Source organism: Chinchilla lanigera, unplaced genomic scaffold (assembly GCF_000276665.1).
Source record: "Chinchilla lanigera isolate Chin_1 unplaced genomic scaffold, ChiLan1.0 scaffold00064, whole genome shotgun sequence".
In the NCBI taxonomy this organism is placed as follows: Eukaryota; Metazoa; Chordata; class Mammalia; order Rodentia; family Chinchillidae; genus Chinchilla; species Chinchilla lanigera.
Genome location: NW_004955465.1, coordinates 4,373,566 through 4,389,777, shown reverse-complemented (window position 1 = coordinate 4,389,777; position 16,212 = coordinate 4,373,566). Strand labels below are relative to the sequence as shown.

The 16,212-nt window shown below is 37.8% G+C and overlaps 1 protein-coding gene across 1 annotated transcript in view; it reads right to left on the bottom strand.

Moving 5' to 3' along the window:
• Window positions 1-16,212, bottom strand: part of Ofcc1 (orofacial cleft 1 candidate 1) — a 310,574-nt gene that overhangs the window by 225,903 nt on the left and 68,459 nt on the right. Inside the window, exons 7-9 of the mRNA XM_013521801.1 lie at window positions 13,139-13,215; window positions 9,604-9,727; window positions 7,424-7,657 (exon numbers count right to left, since the gene is read on the bottom strand). Coding sequence (XP_013377255.1) covers window positions 7,424-7,657; window positions 9,604-9,727; window positions 13,139-13,215 — 435 coding nt within the window. The remainder of the gene's footprint in view (window positions 1-7,423; window positions 7,658-9,603; window positions 9,728-13,138; window positions 13,216-16,212) is intronic.

Genomic DNA, 16,212 nt, shown 5'->3' with positions numbered 1-16,212 from the left:
TATGTGAGGTTATTTCTGGAGTGTCTGATGTGCCTATGTGTACCCTATAATTGTCTGAAACCTCCTACATATTATGTGGCTATTTCAATGGGATAGGAAGATCCAGATCTCACAAATTAAGGTTATTTAATGAAACCAGAGGCTGAGGGTATATTACTGAATTTTTAAAATTTATGGCAAGAAGTTGATTTATTCCAAGAGCAATGGTAAGTCATGAAATAGGTTTTACAGAGAAGTGATGAAGCAATGTGTACCTCATTTTACTTAACGATGGCCCTAGAGTATTGCTGATGTTACTGCGCTAATGGAGTACCTCTTTTAGAGTTAGAAAAGAAGAGTTAAGCAGTAAAAATTATAAGGTAAGGGTTTTTTCCAAATATCATCCTAATAAGCTGTATGATCTTGAGTAACTTGTACTATTCCTACAAAGTGCAGCTTCTTGTACATGAAACACAAATATTAATGTCTGTCCCCTCAAATTTCTTTTGAGATTAAATATCAAACACTACCTCTTCAATGTGGCTTAAAAGAACTTCATTAGTTTTAGAAAGAAGTTAATATGTCAAAATATAGTGTTCCCAATTCCTCATTTATCTTTTCAAGCAATATAATGATAATATGTTATAAAAGGAAGTGACAAAATACTTTAATTAACTAAAACTTCATTTAAGGTATATATTAAGGGATGATTTTGAGAGTCGGCTTGTTTTTACTTAAAAATTATTTTAATCCTTCCATACGTCTGGCTCTGAGCTGTCCTGTGACAGCTGCTCTGATCACTGCCCTTTTGGCGGTAACAGAGTAAGATCAGTGAGACAGGTTTCTTGTAGCTGAGATGCCAGAGGCACAGGGAGACTGCGTAGTTATTCTAAGTTCCATCACTAAGCAAGTTTTGGAACCAGAATTCAAATCAGGTTGTAGACCACACACTCTACTCCTTCCTACTATGTCTTAGTCTGCAGTATTTACTCTTTACATTTTAATATAGATAAACAAACATTTTACCACAGCACTTCTAAAAGTTTTTTTTAGCCATTGAAATGTATTTTATTCCAATTGACCAAAGAAAAAGCCTCATCTATTCAGAAATAAGTAAGAGGAGATCTTTTTGAAGGTAGGAGACTAACAAATGCCTGCTCGCTATGATTCTGTAACCTTGAAGCCTGTGTCTTCTCATTCTGCTCTGGAAGGAAGTAGCCTGTTCCTATATCTCTGCTATGGAGTTTGCTTGGAAATACGTACCACCCATATGATAGTATCTGCTCATTTCTTGCTTAAGGAATCTTTAAAATTGTCACAATTTAGTGTAAGTAAAATCATATTTTCCCTTTAAACTAGTTCACGTACTGACATGTGATGCAAAAAAACAGATGTGCTTATCAAATAAAGTAGGGTTAAGCACCATCAAAATCAAGTGATCCCTCCCCGTGACGCACTCGCTTTGGCTGACACACTCTCAACCCTAGACACGGTTTCGTTTTCTTTGTGGTGTCCGGTAATGTGAAAAATGAAATATGTAACCCTAAATTGAAGGAAATCATGGTCTTAATAGAATCATTAGAGAAATTGTTCCACAATGCTACATCCTTCCAGAAATAATAACCCTGTAATGTCAGCAAATTCAGAGTCGGCATGGGTTACCTGCTCCATACAGAGGGGCCTGGTCATGTTCACTAGATCTGCCTGAGGCTTAGCCAAACTTGAGTACATGACCTTTAAGAAATTTTTAAAATTAGTTAATCAATGTTCTTTGCCTGAGTTTTGCTGGTTTTGCCTCTTTAACCTACTATTTGCATTTAGAAAAAGTTGGCCCATTTAGAAAAAGTTGGCCAATTCCTCTGCCCAATGAATACGAGAAGAGCAAGCATAATGGCTCTAACCAGTAATTAATAGATATTTTCATCTTAGACACCTTTGCCAAAGTTGAATAAAAATATTTTGAAATGTCGTCCCAAAACAATGTTAACAGAAGATAATCATTGATAAGATGATAATGACCACAATTCTTAATCTTATTTTATGAAAAAATGAAACAAAATTTCATAGCAAAATAGAGAGCAACAGTAGTCAGTACACTGTGTATTATCCTCAGAGTACTTACAATTCTTCATTCAAGGGCAACTTCAATTTTCAAAATTAACACATTTCTCTTTCAATTTTTGACAAGACTCTAAAAATACATGTTTATTCACATGAAAGTTTTAGAAATCAAGCACAACTGAAGAATGAGCAAAGCTTTTCACTAAACTTCTGAAGGATCTATGCAATTTTCCTAATTTAATGTTCTCCATTAGTAAAGTCTTCCATAACTTTTTATCTTACTAATTATAAAAAATGGATGCTCGTACATATATGGATAGTTTAAAGCAAGTATTATGTATGTCTTATGGCATACTTTAATCCCAACAATTAACTTTAACTTTGAATTTCTATTGAGTCAATTGGAGTAATAATTATTCAATAATACAAATTATATGATCATGCATTTTTTCTTTTTTCTACTTATGTGGTCTAAATTATCTAATATTTTATCAGAATTGAATAGAAAGGCCATATTATTTAATATTCCTTTGTAAATTTACAAAACACTTCAAACATAGACATTTTAAGAAAAGAATACAAAGATATTATTAGTTCTTACATTTCCCTTATTCTTTTTTTCTTTTTTTTTTCTTTTAAAAATAAATGGAGGAAAACATTAACAGACAACCTTTTACAAAATAGCAACAGAACAGTACACATAACACAGAGTTACAAACAAAGTGGTAGGAAATTAATAATGCTTGTTGTATTACATATTGATATCTTCAAAGTGGTATTACATATTGATATCTTCTCATGAAAACAGATAGAGACATGCAGTATTGATCAATCAAGTACTTATTGACAGTTTCAGCAAAGAAATAGAAGACGGTAGAACAACTATGTTAAGTATCTTGTATATACATACATACAAAATTTTCCTTCTTTCCCTTCTCTTTTCCCACATCCCAGTTGCCCTTTACCCTTGAGTAGTTTCCCATCATTTCACAATATCTAAAAGGTTTTACTAAAGCCATATTTGTTAGGAGAGTTGAATTGTTTACCCACAAAGAAGATATGTTAAAGATAAGCCTCATATCTTAGAATGTGATCTTACTTGGAAATAAGATCTTTTAGGCTCAACCAAATTGAGATAAAATTATTAGAAGTGACTCCTAGTCCATTTTCTTACATGTGATGCATGTCCTTATAAAACAGGGAAATTTGGACGTAGAGAAATAGTCACACATAAGAAAGGGGATAAGAAGGCAGGAAGTGAATGCGAAGTGCAAATGAGGATGGCAGGGGTGCAAGAACAACCAAGAAACCCCTGGAGCTACCAGAACCCATGAGAAAGAAAGCCCTAGAACATTCTCAATGCATTGAGTTAAATTCCTGGTATAAAAAAAAAAAAAACCACAATAAAAGTAGTATCTGGAGGTAGTCGTGTGTATGTTGGTAGTGACACATCTTGGGGCTCACCCATATATCTGCTGTCTCCCTCTAGAACTTTCTTGAACACCTGTAGGCAGCCTAAACCAAGCTTTCAAGTATTTGGCTCCTGGACAAGCCTCATGCAATAGGTGAGCCACCCTTGAAGCAGCTACGCTCATCCCCAGGTCCATTAGCAGTGTAAGGCTACAGAGGTGTGAAGTAGACATTTCCCCCTCAGCCGCAGTGCTTCCTCTCTAAGTTCTTTCATTTGAGTACTGCCTTCTTGATTCTTCAATTTGTGCAGAAACTTTACCATCTCTCTCTGCTTGCATTTGTGTGATGCTTCGCACTGTCCAACAACCTTACAGAAGACAATGTCCCCCATTAGTGGAGTAAGAACAGAGATGGGTCTGTTTTTGACTGGTACTTTAAATTCAATGAAATAGCTGTCTTAAATTGTACTAATTACATACACAATGCACACTTTTATGTTTTTGTGACTGTACTTTTTATGAAATTACATTGCTTGAAAACTTGCTGCTTTAACTGTCAGTCTCCCACAAACTGCCAGTGGAGTGACTGGCAGGCAGAATTGTGGTTAGTGAAAAAACTTCATGTGATTGGATAGAACCCAACAGAATGAACAAGGCAGAGAAACAGCATTTTTATTCTGAAAGCAAAAAGTCTCCAATGAATTCTCTTCCCCGTCAAATTCTGGATGTTTTGTTGCTTTTCTTGTTTTTGTTTTTGCCCTGAATTGTGTGCTTTTCTTACATGTGCTGAATGTGAAACAGCCTTGTGTACTTCTTTGGGGATCTAAGATTTTTGCTAGGTGATACCAAGGGATGGATGTAATTCAGTGACATTTTGTCAGGCTGTTAAAGAGTAAACTTTCCTTGACTGTGGCAGGAGGTAATTATTTTTTGTTTGTTTTTTGTTATTGTTGTTTCTGACACATATGAAGAAAATTTGAGATTGCTCTTTTAACTATTTCAAGATACTTTCTGTTCTATTTGGCAGGAAGAGAAAATGCATTTCTTGTTGGAGGAATAGCCAGATTTGTCCCTATGGATTCTTTTCCTTGGGGGGGGAGGTGGATTTAACTTTTAATTCTGTATTTTATAAAGTGTTAGTTTTTCTTTTTTAATTTTAAAAAGAAAAAACAATAACAAAATAACAACAAAGACAAAAACAAAACAACATAAAAACAATAAAAATGGTACAGAATTTCAAAACAAGATGATAGGAATTAATAATGGTTGTTATATTGCATGTTGTTATCTTCAAGGAAGTTGCTCAGATTACTGGATATAAGAATGCAAGATTAATCAAACAGTTAAAGAGAATAAAAAGTAATACAAAAATTAGAAATGATACAGAGTTTCACTAAACAAGATGGTAGGAATTCAACAATGGTTGTTATATTGCATATTGTCTTCAGTTTAGTTATTCAGATTACCAGGTATGGATTCTAACACCATGGATGTTTCTTGCAATCTCCTAGCAGTTCCACCCCAGTCTCTGAAGACATTCTTCATCCTCATCCCTCCTGACACTTTATCTATAGCATATCCTTTTTTATAGACAGCTTTCCTTCACTGTAATTAATGTATGAAGAGGAAAGGATTCTTCTGGTTCATTGTTTTGGAGCTTCCACCTAACCTTGGGGATGCACATTGCTTTGGCCCTCTGACAAGGCAGCTAATCATGGTAGAAATGTTCCGCAAAAGAAAATCACTCATTCCATGAAGCAAAGAGAAAGAGGAACAAAATGGGGTCCCACAGTTCCCTCAAGGATACACCCAAAGGACCGCAAAACCTCCTACTGGGCCCTCCTGCCTAAGCATTCTACCACCTTCCAAGGGTGTCACTCTGGTACCAATCCTTGAATACATGGATCTTTAGGAGACATTTATCTAAACCATAATGTTCTGTGACAACCATCCCATCCCTCTCAGGGGATATTCCCTACAAAGCAAATATATCAATAGATGTGATTCCTGCACTCAGAACTCATAATCCAGTGGGATCCCAGGGGATTGGCACCCAAACAAACAGTAAAATATTTTGTATAGCTTTCTGAAATAAAAATTTATTTATGCAGATGGCTTTGAAAAATAAACTCTGCAAATGATAATATTTTATAGCCCAACTCTATTATTTAAAATTTTGAGTACTTGATCAAAACATATCAAAAGAATACCCCTGCTTATTCTGTTCTGATGAACACTTTTGAAATTACAGCAAATAGATGCTTAGCTACCACTACATTTCTAAAATATCTCCTTGGTAAATGGTAAGAGCTAAAAACTCACTTCATGGGCTGAAGTGTGCCTGATGCCTGCTTGGTACCTGCCTTGAATTCTGCTTCTAGCAGTTGAAGGCTTGCCCAGGCAAAAGTTAGCTAGATAACCAAGTGAGTCTGACACCCATACATATATCCTATGCTTCTTAACAAGGCTTTTGGGATCACTTATTGGATAAAAAAAATTGTTCACCTACACTGTTCTCAACCAAAGGTTAATTTGAAAATTACCTGAAATGTAAGCATTTATCATATTAGTTAAAAGAAAAGTCCAGTGGGTAAAAATTTATGGGCTTCACTATCAAAGATACAGCATAATTATAACAGTAATAATAAAAACTTTTTAATTCTTACTATCTATCAGCATGGTGTTTTTCTGCCTGCATTAGCTCACTCATTTCTCACACAACTCTGATCGGCACGTGTCATTACACTTCATAAATGTGCCAATGTGGTGACTCCTTCCCCCGAATATTGTCAGTTCAGAATCCCCTTTTCCTCAAACTCTTCCTGGAAATCTTAAGTGTCTGTTTCAGAGACTTCTGGTATCATCTTCGTCATGATGGTCAGTTCTCCAAAAAGTGTCTGAAGCTGATAATGTCTATGGCTTAGGGCTATGCTGTGACATTCACTAAATATCTATTTAGTATATGGTTCCCAATAATAGCCTTATTTAGTTTGTGTTTATGTTTTGTGGGGTTTTTTTTTCCCTTTTAAATGATCAACTTTTAAATGATAGTGGTCATTTGGGGTTCTCTACTTATTATTCAATGGTCCAATGAGCCCCTAATAATAATATAGCCTTAACATAAACCTTACATGAAATGGGAAAATAAAACACACACACCTATTGCTAGGAAAATTTTCTGTTTAAATATCACCCTGTGATGCTTATAATAATTCTTATAATTTTTAAATACATCAAGTTACCAGTATAAAGGCAATTATACATTTGTGAACAGCTGTTACCCATGCCAGCTCCAAGTGTGCCAGTGTGAGATGAGGGAGTAGAGTCCCCTGGAGGACACCATCTTCCAGCATAGATACCCCAGAGAGGGCTGAGCTTCCTCTCTCTCTCCTCCCACAGGTACCTGATGCTCGCTCTCTGAGCCTTGCTCCATCCCTGCTTTCAGGGTCACTCTAGTCTAACCCACCACCTCCTCTCTCAGTGCTGGCTCCTCCAGAACTCCCAGGCATGGTCAGGATTCTCCCCTGTATCCATCACATAGTCCCCCCACCTTCACTTCCTACCTGGGGCCTAGTTCTCTCCAAAAATCAGTAGCTTTGGCTATCTGCACGCATACATATGTACTACACCCAATGAACAAATCAGCGAGCTCTCCACTTCGAAATCTTAAAAAAGGGGAAGGACAAGATCAGAAATCCATATGTTCTTGACATGGAAGGGAAGCGTTTCCCTTTTATGGTGGAATTTAAGGTGCCCCCAGTGGTCCATGACAGTTCTTGGCTTGTAGAATGTACTTATTGGGGATTTGCTGAACGAGTGAATATGTAAATTAATATTAATGAATGAATAAGATTCTTTATTATACAAAGTTTGTTTTCTAAAGCTATATGGATACAGAAGGAAGGTGGATGGATAGGGAAAACCAGAAACTAAATAAAATAAAAGGGATACATACACACAGAAGGTCACCTTACCATGTAAAGACTTTCGTGGAAATATAGCCCCGTGTTGTAGAAGAAGCCGTCATGCCTCACAGGACGTGTTCGGGTCCTCAGGTGCTCTGTTTGCCACCTCTGCAAGGCACAGCCCCCTAGTCGGCTGAGCAGGGACACCTTGAGGAGATAAGAGCCTTGAGGAGCTTTGTCCTTGAGGCCTCTGATGCATTTGATCTGTATTTGAAGCAGCCGAGGCGACTGAGACTGCTCAACCTGCATAAAAGGTAGAATTCTTGAACTACACAGGAACTGGGTAAAACCACACAATTAGCAACAATGGGCTTCTGGGAAGGGGAATAGACAATTACTTTTACTCAAGCTGTAATTGTTGGGTATTAGCAATGATAACAGATGAGGAAACACAATGTATAATTAAGAGGTCAAAAGGCAAACCTGCTGATGATAGGAGGGAAAGTTTGGCCAACCTTTAAACATGGTATGTTAATGATCTGTGACATCAGAAACCATCCATTTATCATAGCAAGATAGAATTAACAGGAAACCAACACTTCTGAAAACCACACAGCGTGCCCTCTCCAATATCAGCGGTGGGTGAAACTAAGCAGTAAGCTTCAAACTGGGACTCTGAAGGGTGACAGGCCTGACCTACAACAGTAATCACAGATCACAACGAAAGGTTGACAAGCGCATGCAAAGCAGGCCAGGCTAATACCTCACTTGGCTACATCATTGTCAGCCTGACCTACAGGCTTCCAATGAGAGTCCAAAACCAAGGGGAAAGTAGCATGTGGATGTGTTTTATCCTAAAATTTACCACCGGTTGCATGTGACTGTGGGAGATGACTTCATACTCTACAGCGTGTTTGAATGTCATTGCTCACCCTTAGCAGACAGAAAAAGGCCATTTTCATTTTTAGTGTCTAAACATTTATACAAGTTTATGATTTTTAATGAACTACTGTTTCAGGTTAAATAAATACTAAACCAGGATTACTAATAACTTAAGAGTCATTTAAGCCATGCATCATTCTATATCCCCAAGTCTCTAATAGTTTTCAAAACTATTAGACCTTGAAGAATGTTCTAGTATGCTGCACTTTAATCAAAAGCAATGTCATTTTTAGAAGCAAGTTACTTCTGGCCACTCAAGTTAGTAGTACCACCAGTTAAACTGCAGCTAGCACTAAGGATTTTGTAATCCTGCCTAGACTTTATTTGAAGAGATAATATATATTTCCATATAGATAGTATGCTTCTAGAATTAAACCGCAGTTAAATAAACAGTGAAAGTTGTTCAACTTCTTTTGTTTTTTCATGCAAGTCATACTTAAAAACTAATTGGAATAACAATTATTTTTGGTTTAATTAGAAAATCTTAATTAACAACAAAGGCTTAACCTTAATATTTTGGTTTCCAAAAATATTTTTAAAATTAACACCATGTGAATAAATAAGACAATCTTTTTAAACCTCAAGGCAGGATTACTGATGCAGGCAGACGGAGTTATTAAACACATTCTAAATTAAACGCCTCTATGAATTTTATACTGAAATATATTGTGATAGTTTTGCATGCCAAATGTGACATTTTGTGTTTTAGATTCATCTTCTGTAGTAATTTTGGAAATGTCATACAAACAAAGATTTTGTCATTTACCAGTGGAATTACTATGCATGGCCGCCTAGCCATCTCTTTGCCGGCTCTTGTGGTTGTTTCAAGCCAGCAAGCCATAAAAAATCTTTATCTCTCTGAAACACAGCAATTTGGAAGATAATCGAATGGTGACTAGGGGGCAGAAATGCCAGTCTGAGGAATTATACCACAATCTCTCTTGCATTTACAACCTTCCTCAAAGCAAGTGTCAGATGAGTAGAAACAGGAGATAGAAGATTCATCAAATCTCAAGCCTTGTCTCATTTGCATGGTGGCAGGCCTGCCTCGCTGTATAGCAGGGACGGAGCCTGCTCCTATCAGCACCCTGCTTTGAGGAATTCCAAGGGCTTTGCCATGGAGAGCTTTCAGCCATCCTATTTTAGCACAGAATTCTCATCAGAAAATATTTATTAGGCCTGCTAAAACTCTGTTTCTCTCGAGAGATCTACAGGCAGAAAAGCACAACAGGCACATAGATCAATACCATTGATCTCATCATTTCACATTTTGCATCAGGAAAAAAAGTCAGTCCCCAGAGCCCCACCTTCCAGCAAGATCCTTCTGCTCCCTGGCAACTGTGAGTTACTTCCGGGCAGGAACCAAGCTTGGTGACATTGTGTTTTTCACAAACACGTAAGTCTGCTATGAATGGCTGACTTGGAGCTCTGCTGCAATTATGAGAAGGAGGCAAAAAGAAAGGGAAATTGACAACAGAGTATAAAGCAAAGATTTGCCTTTGGAAGCACAGTGCAATCTGATGTTTTCCTTAAACATTTTGTCACATTAACTAAGAATTAGATAAACACCACATTACAGGTGTTGCCGCTGATTAAAGTCAGAGAGGAAGTAGCTTTTGAAGTATGGCCCCATAAAATATAAGATTCACTATACTGTATTAGCTACTGATCTCTCAATAATTAAAATGTCACTTGTTGAGAAATTACCAGGAGATCAAATACAATCATCCCTCCATATTTGTGAGGGATTTGTTCCAGGACCCCCCGTGAATACTAAAATCCACAGATGTTCAAGTCCCTTGTATGAACCGGCATAATGTTTGTGTGTATGCAGATCCTTTTGTGTACTCTCCTGTGTAGCCCTAGATTACTTATAATGCATAATATAATATAAATGTTATGCAAACAGTTATTATAATATATTGTTTAGGGGATAAGGGCAAGAAAAAATGTCTGGACACGTCCAGTAGAGAAGCACCCATCATAGGCCTAACTCTGTTTGCAGTGGTTGGTTGAATCCATACATGCAGAATCTGTAGATTTCATCAGGTTTTTTACCAGTTCACTTTTCATTCCTGCTTCTTCTCTTTCTTATAAACTGTTGGAGAAACTTTGAGAAAAACTTCATCTAAATTCATGACTAGCTGATATGACATAAAAAAAATTCTTTAACGTAATAGCCAGAGATCAAGATCTATTTCTACCCTCAAAATGTTCCCCAGGCTCTTTGCTTCTTATTAACTTTTATGCACTTTACTGGAGAGTCTTCTTTATTGTTGACTTTTTTTTTCTTCTTGAATCCTGACAGCCTTTGCCCGCTTTCCCAAATTAATTTGAGTTAAGAAGGATCGTGTATCTCACTTCTCCTGACTTAAGCTTTATTCCATCAGCAGGGCCATCTGTGACAATGACTATACCCCCACCAGAGGAATAGCCTTTTGGGGCCTCACTGCTGATTTAGTTTCCTGTGACACAAATGATTTCCCTTAATTTGGTTAGAGCTCCATTGACACAAGGGTTCATTAGGACACCCATTTACCAGCAATTCAATTTCAAATTAAATACACTTTGTTGTAAATTTTATTACTTTTAAACTACTGTATCTATTGTCTTTAATGGCCCTATTATACAGTTATGAAGGTAAACAGATTTCATTAGTAAACATCAAACATTTTATGTTTACCACAGTGACATGATTTCCTCAGTTTCTGTCTTTGTTCCCTTGGCACGAACTGCAAGGCATTCAGAACTATCCTAAAAACGTAATCTAGATAATTAGATACTACATCTACAATTATGATCTGAAAGAAAAAAGATAAAGAGAACATGATCCCTGCTTATCATCCCACTTTTTATAATGAAAGATTTTCTAAAAATAACTTCTTTAAGGTTGAAAGGGAATGTAATGCGCAGGAAAAGGTTAAGACACAGCTTTAACATCATAGCAAATACCTAGAGATCATCTCGTGATTTCAGTTCCTTAAAGCAATCGTATTCTAGGTCAGGAGCCACAAGCAGACAACAGGTCACATGTGCATTAGGTCCTGAGCCACATTTTCATTCCTGTTTTCCCAGTTCTTGAATATGTATTAACCTCATGATTATGTAAGTATGACTGTCCCTCAGTGTCCACCGGAAACTGGTTCCTGGGATCCTGCTTTGAATACCAAGTCCAAGGCTACTCAAGTCCCTTAAATAAAATAACATAGTATTTGTATATAACCATACCTTTAAACCTTTTCCAGATGATTTATAAATCACAGCACAATATAAATTTTTGTGGATAGTTATATGGTAATTTTTAGAGAACAATGACAAGAAAAATAGCCTGTACATGTTCAGTACACAAAAAGGTTTTTGGGAGACATGGGGGTAATATTTTCTATCTAAAGTTAGTTAAATCCATGAGTGTGGAAACCATGGATACCAAGGTGTGGATATGAGTTTGTGCACTGCAAAAATTTTCTCATTGGCCCACAGCTTGGCTATAATCACTGGTGAAATACTGACTTCTATTTTTCATAGCTAGGTAAGTAGACACTATTTTTTCAATACCAAATGATACTGGCGCTGCACATATTATTTTGTAAACTTTGTTTTCCACTTAGCATATTATAGTCATTTTTTTTCTTACTACAGCATAATTTTTAGGTATTACCTAGTGTTTGATTCCAAGGGTCTACCATAATTTATTTAAATGATCCCTTTTTGCTGGATAGTTAGGCTAGTTCCTATTTTCACTATTGTAAGTTCATGTGTAATTAGCTCTTTCATACATAAAGTCTTTTAAATTTCCCTGGTCATTTTCTTAGTAGAAAACCCTATCACTGGAAATGTTGGGCATAAGAGGCACGCTCTCCTACACCTCACTGGACTCCACACTGAGCACTGAAATGGCGCTGTAGTGATACGTAATCCCACACGCAAGACCTAGTCTCTTAGCCACTAAATAGGCCTCACAAGGAGGCAGGCCTCATTCTAGGTCTCATCTTATTCCATTTCTGGTAGAATAAGGAGCTAAGGAAAACAGCAATGACCAAGCAGCATGGATATACAGCAGGGTTTCTCAGCCTCAGCTCTGCTGGCATTTCAAACCAGACAGCTCTTTGTTGTGTGGGCTGCTCTGTTTGTTAAAAGATGTTTAGCAAGATCCCTGGCTCTACCCACTGGATACACTGGCACCTTGACTCACTCAGCCCCAGTTGTGACAATCAAAAACCTCTCTTCATACCACTGAACTTCTTCCAAGGGCAAAGTTGGTCCCCATCAAGGACCACTGATATATAGTGCTAAGTAGCATTTATCGAGTGTTTAGCATACTCAGAGTACTTTCTCTAAACTATCACTTTTCTTATCCATTCAACTTTTACAATAATCTGACAAGGTATTATTACTACTATTCCTGCTTTATTGATGAAAAACTGATACTGAGAAGTGTTTGTTATCTTATTCAAGGTCACATAGCATGATTAACAGTGACACCATCCAACTTGAAAACTGTCTACGAACCCACACTTGCTCTTAATGTCTGAGGGATGAATGACTGCCACACCCACAAGGTGGAACTTTGTACACTGGCCCAGGGATTTAGATATTTTTCAAGAGATAAATAAAATATGGCTCCCAGATATACTGGCACAGCTAGACCACCCTATCCCCACACATCATATACATAAAGGGGCACAGTTATATCCCAGAATGAAATGGGGTCGATATTCCCAAAAGTCTTAGGGTGAATTAAACCAAGGGGTACTTATCACCTGTGATAGATCCATATTTAATCCATAGTGAAACACACAGAGGTAAAATAGAGTGCATCAAATCCAGCATGAAGGAACATACTTCTTAGGTGTTTTGTCCATCTTTAAACATGACATAGGAATGCACTGGTTAAGTCTTTCTCCTTCAAATTCCAAGTCCTACATTAAAAAAGAGATAGAAAAAGAGAAAAGAAATAAAATAAAATTGATTCAAAACACTCTTGAAACATCTGTGTAAAATTTGTTTTTGCTATGACTAGGGTATGCTAACATTCAGAGGTTCAAGTTCCCAGAGACAGGAACGCTGGAGCTGGGCCTTTGGCAGCCACCTTATTGTGGTACCTGACCTTTCCCAGTTAGTTACTTTCTGCCCAGGAAGGTAGCAGGAGTAGTAAACAACATTGCAAAAAGAGGGGAAATGCTTAGTGGATATCAGCACAGCTGTCTTGGTCTCTTTCTATGCTTCACCACACATACACCTAAATGCGCGCACACACACACACGCACACACACACACACACACACAGTACAATGGTATAGTTTTAGAACATGTAAGGTCACATGACTGGAGGTATAGGAAGTATGGTGCATTAACTAATGGTCAACTTGTCACACCCAGCTGAACTGAATCAGCGTGGTGCTGGGTCTGGAAGGCCCACCTGAGGATTGTTGCCAATAGCATAAAAGCACTGGAGGGGAAGATGGTGTGCAGTTGATTCCTCTGGAGAAGCTTGTCATGCTGGTTTTCCTGATACGAACTTGGCTATTCTCATTGTCAGAGGAGCTCAGGTCCTCGCTGTCAATGAGGATGGCTGTGGTTCTCTTCAGGGAAGCTCTGGTCCTCACCTTGAGCGTCACTTCCTGGCTTCAGTGCAGATCCTTCAGCCTGCTGGTACAGGTCCTTCATCCTGCTGGCACAGACTTTCTAGTTCCCACCACTGGCCTTTGGCCTTCCCAGTGCAGATCCTTGATACAGACTTGCATGAGACAATGTTATGGGCTCTAGACCTCCACCTGGACTATGAAGGACATTGCCATGGGCTCTAGGTCTTCAGCTGGACTCATGCAAGACATTACCATGGGATCCAGGCCCTCAGCTGGATTCTTTGGATCTGTAGTGCATGAACAGATCTCCTGCACTCTTCTGCATTTGACTCTTTGAGTGAATATTATAAAATAATCCTGTAAATTAGGTATGCTGTGTTAAATCTTTTCCCTTGTAAATCCTGACTACAACAGGAAGCTAGAGAGATTAACAATTTAGTCACAATTTATTATCCAGGGTACTTGGAAAGTAAAAGGGAAACATACTTATGTGAGGAGAACATGCATAATCCAAGACTCCTCTATACAAACCAGAACATATAGAAACCCTATTATTAAAGCTATTTAACAATATTCTTGCACATGTCCTGATAGGCTCTCAAATAGTCAAAGTCAATATACTCAGTGAAGGTGGAGAAAGAGAGCAAAAGGGAGAAAGAATGAGAGGGAGAGAGAGAGATTGTCAAAGGTGAAAGTTGTAGTCTTTAATAGTCAAATATCTCAAAATAAGACAGATGCCTTCTACGATGTGCTTTTGGTGACACACATCAACCTTCATATATGGAGGCGAGAACTATATAAGGTTTATAAAGTTGTGAATAAATAAAAGCTGGGGTTTGGAGGTTCACAGCAACTATGAAATCAAGATAAGCAGATGCTGGGTGCTCTTTGATGAAGTCTCAAGGTCTGGAAATAGTTCTCCGTGGCTCTCCTGGCCTCTGGACTCCTGGTTTCACACTCTGAACCTTCTCTCCTTCTTACAGAGAAGTAGCACATCTTTGCAACTAAGTAATTTTCCCAGCCTACTTGCTGCCAGGAGAACTTAGGAGTCCAAAGACCTCTTCATTTGGTTCCTTCTCTACCCCTTTCTATCCCAGGAGGTGATTTTTCTGCTAATGTAATTCCTTTTTAAACCAGGGAAGTCTTCCGTGAATCTTACTGGAGTTCACTTCATTAGCTGAAAGGGAAAACCACAAATACCTTTAAGAAAAGATCTTCTCTACCTTGGCCTTCCACTGAGAGGATGAGGGGCAATGCCTGTAATATTGTTTGACTGGGGGAACTGAAAGGCACATCCCTAATCTCCCCACAGGGTCCACTGTCTAGTCAGTAGTATTATGAGGCACTGCCTTTCATATTTCTGAGTTCTTAACAAAAGATTTGACTATAACACTTTTGGCCTCATTCTTGAGCTATATCTTCATGGCACTGGATGTTTGTTCAGAAGCTATTTCTTCATTGTCGTGTTGTTTGCCACCTAGGAGGCTGAGAATTCTCGGTACCACCAAGTCACGACTCGTATTCCTTAACAGTCCTTCCGTTAGTTTGTCTCTCTCCCCTCAAACTTTACAATCAGCAGCAGGTGCCCACCAGGCCTGGAATCATCATGAGTAGATTATCAAGTTCATGAGGCACATTCTCTATTTTCCACATAACTGCAGGCGATGGTGTTCCTCATCCTTTCACACTCCACAATATTTTCCTTCCTCCATTTCCCAGTGAGATTTCACTCATTTCCTTACCAACCCTCACTCTACTGAAAATTCTTCTACATACACTATCTTCAAAGTTCACTGTGTATTTTCTGTCTATCATGATTTGGGTTTTATTATAGTAGCATTTCACTGGTAGGTATCAAAATCTGGATTAAGGTAGTTCCCCCTTTATTCACACAGGATATGTTGTAAGACTCTCTCATGGATGGCTGAAACAAATTCTATACACATTATGCTTTTCTTTGTACACACATATATGTGATAAAGTTTAACTTATAATTTAAGTACAGTAAGAAATTAATGGTGCTACTAATAAAATAGAATATACAAATATACTGTAATAAAAGTTATATAAGTGTATTCCCTCTTGTTTCTGGAATCTTCCTTTTGGTACTTTTGGATCCCAGTTGACTAGGGGTAACTGGAATTACAGTAAATGAAACTGAGGCTGAGGTGACATGACAGTAGTTATCTCCTACTTTATGTCACATTATTCTAAGACTTAGCAACTTAAAACAATAAACACTATCTTACATAATTTCTGAGGATCAGAAATACAGAAGCTTCTTAGCTGAGTTTTCCTGGCTCAGGGTCCCTCAGGAAGCTGTAATCAAGC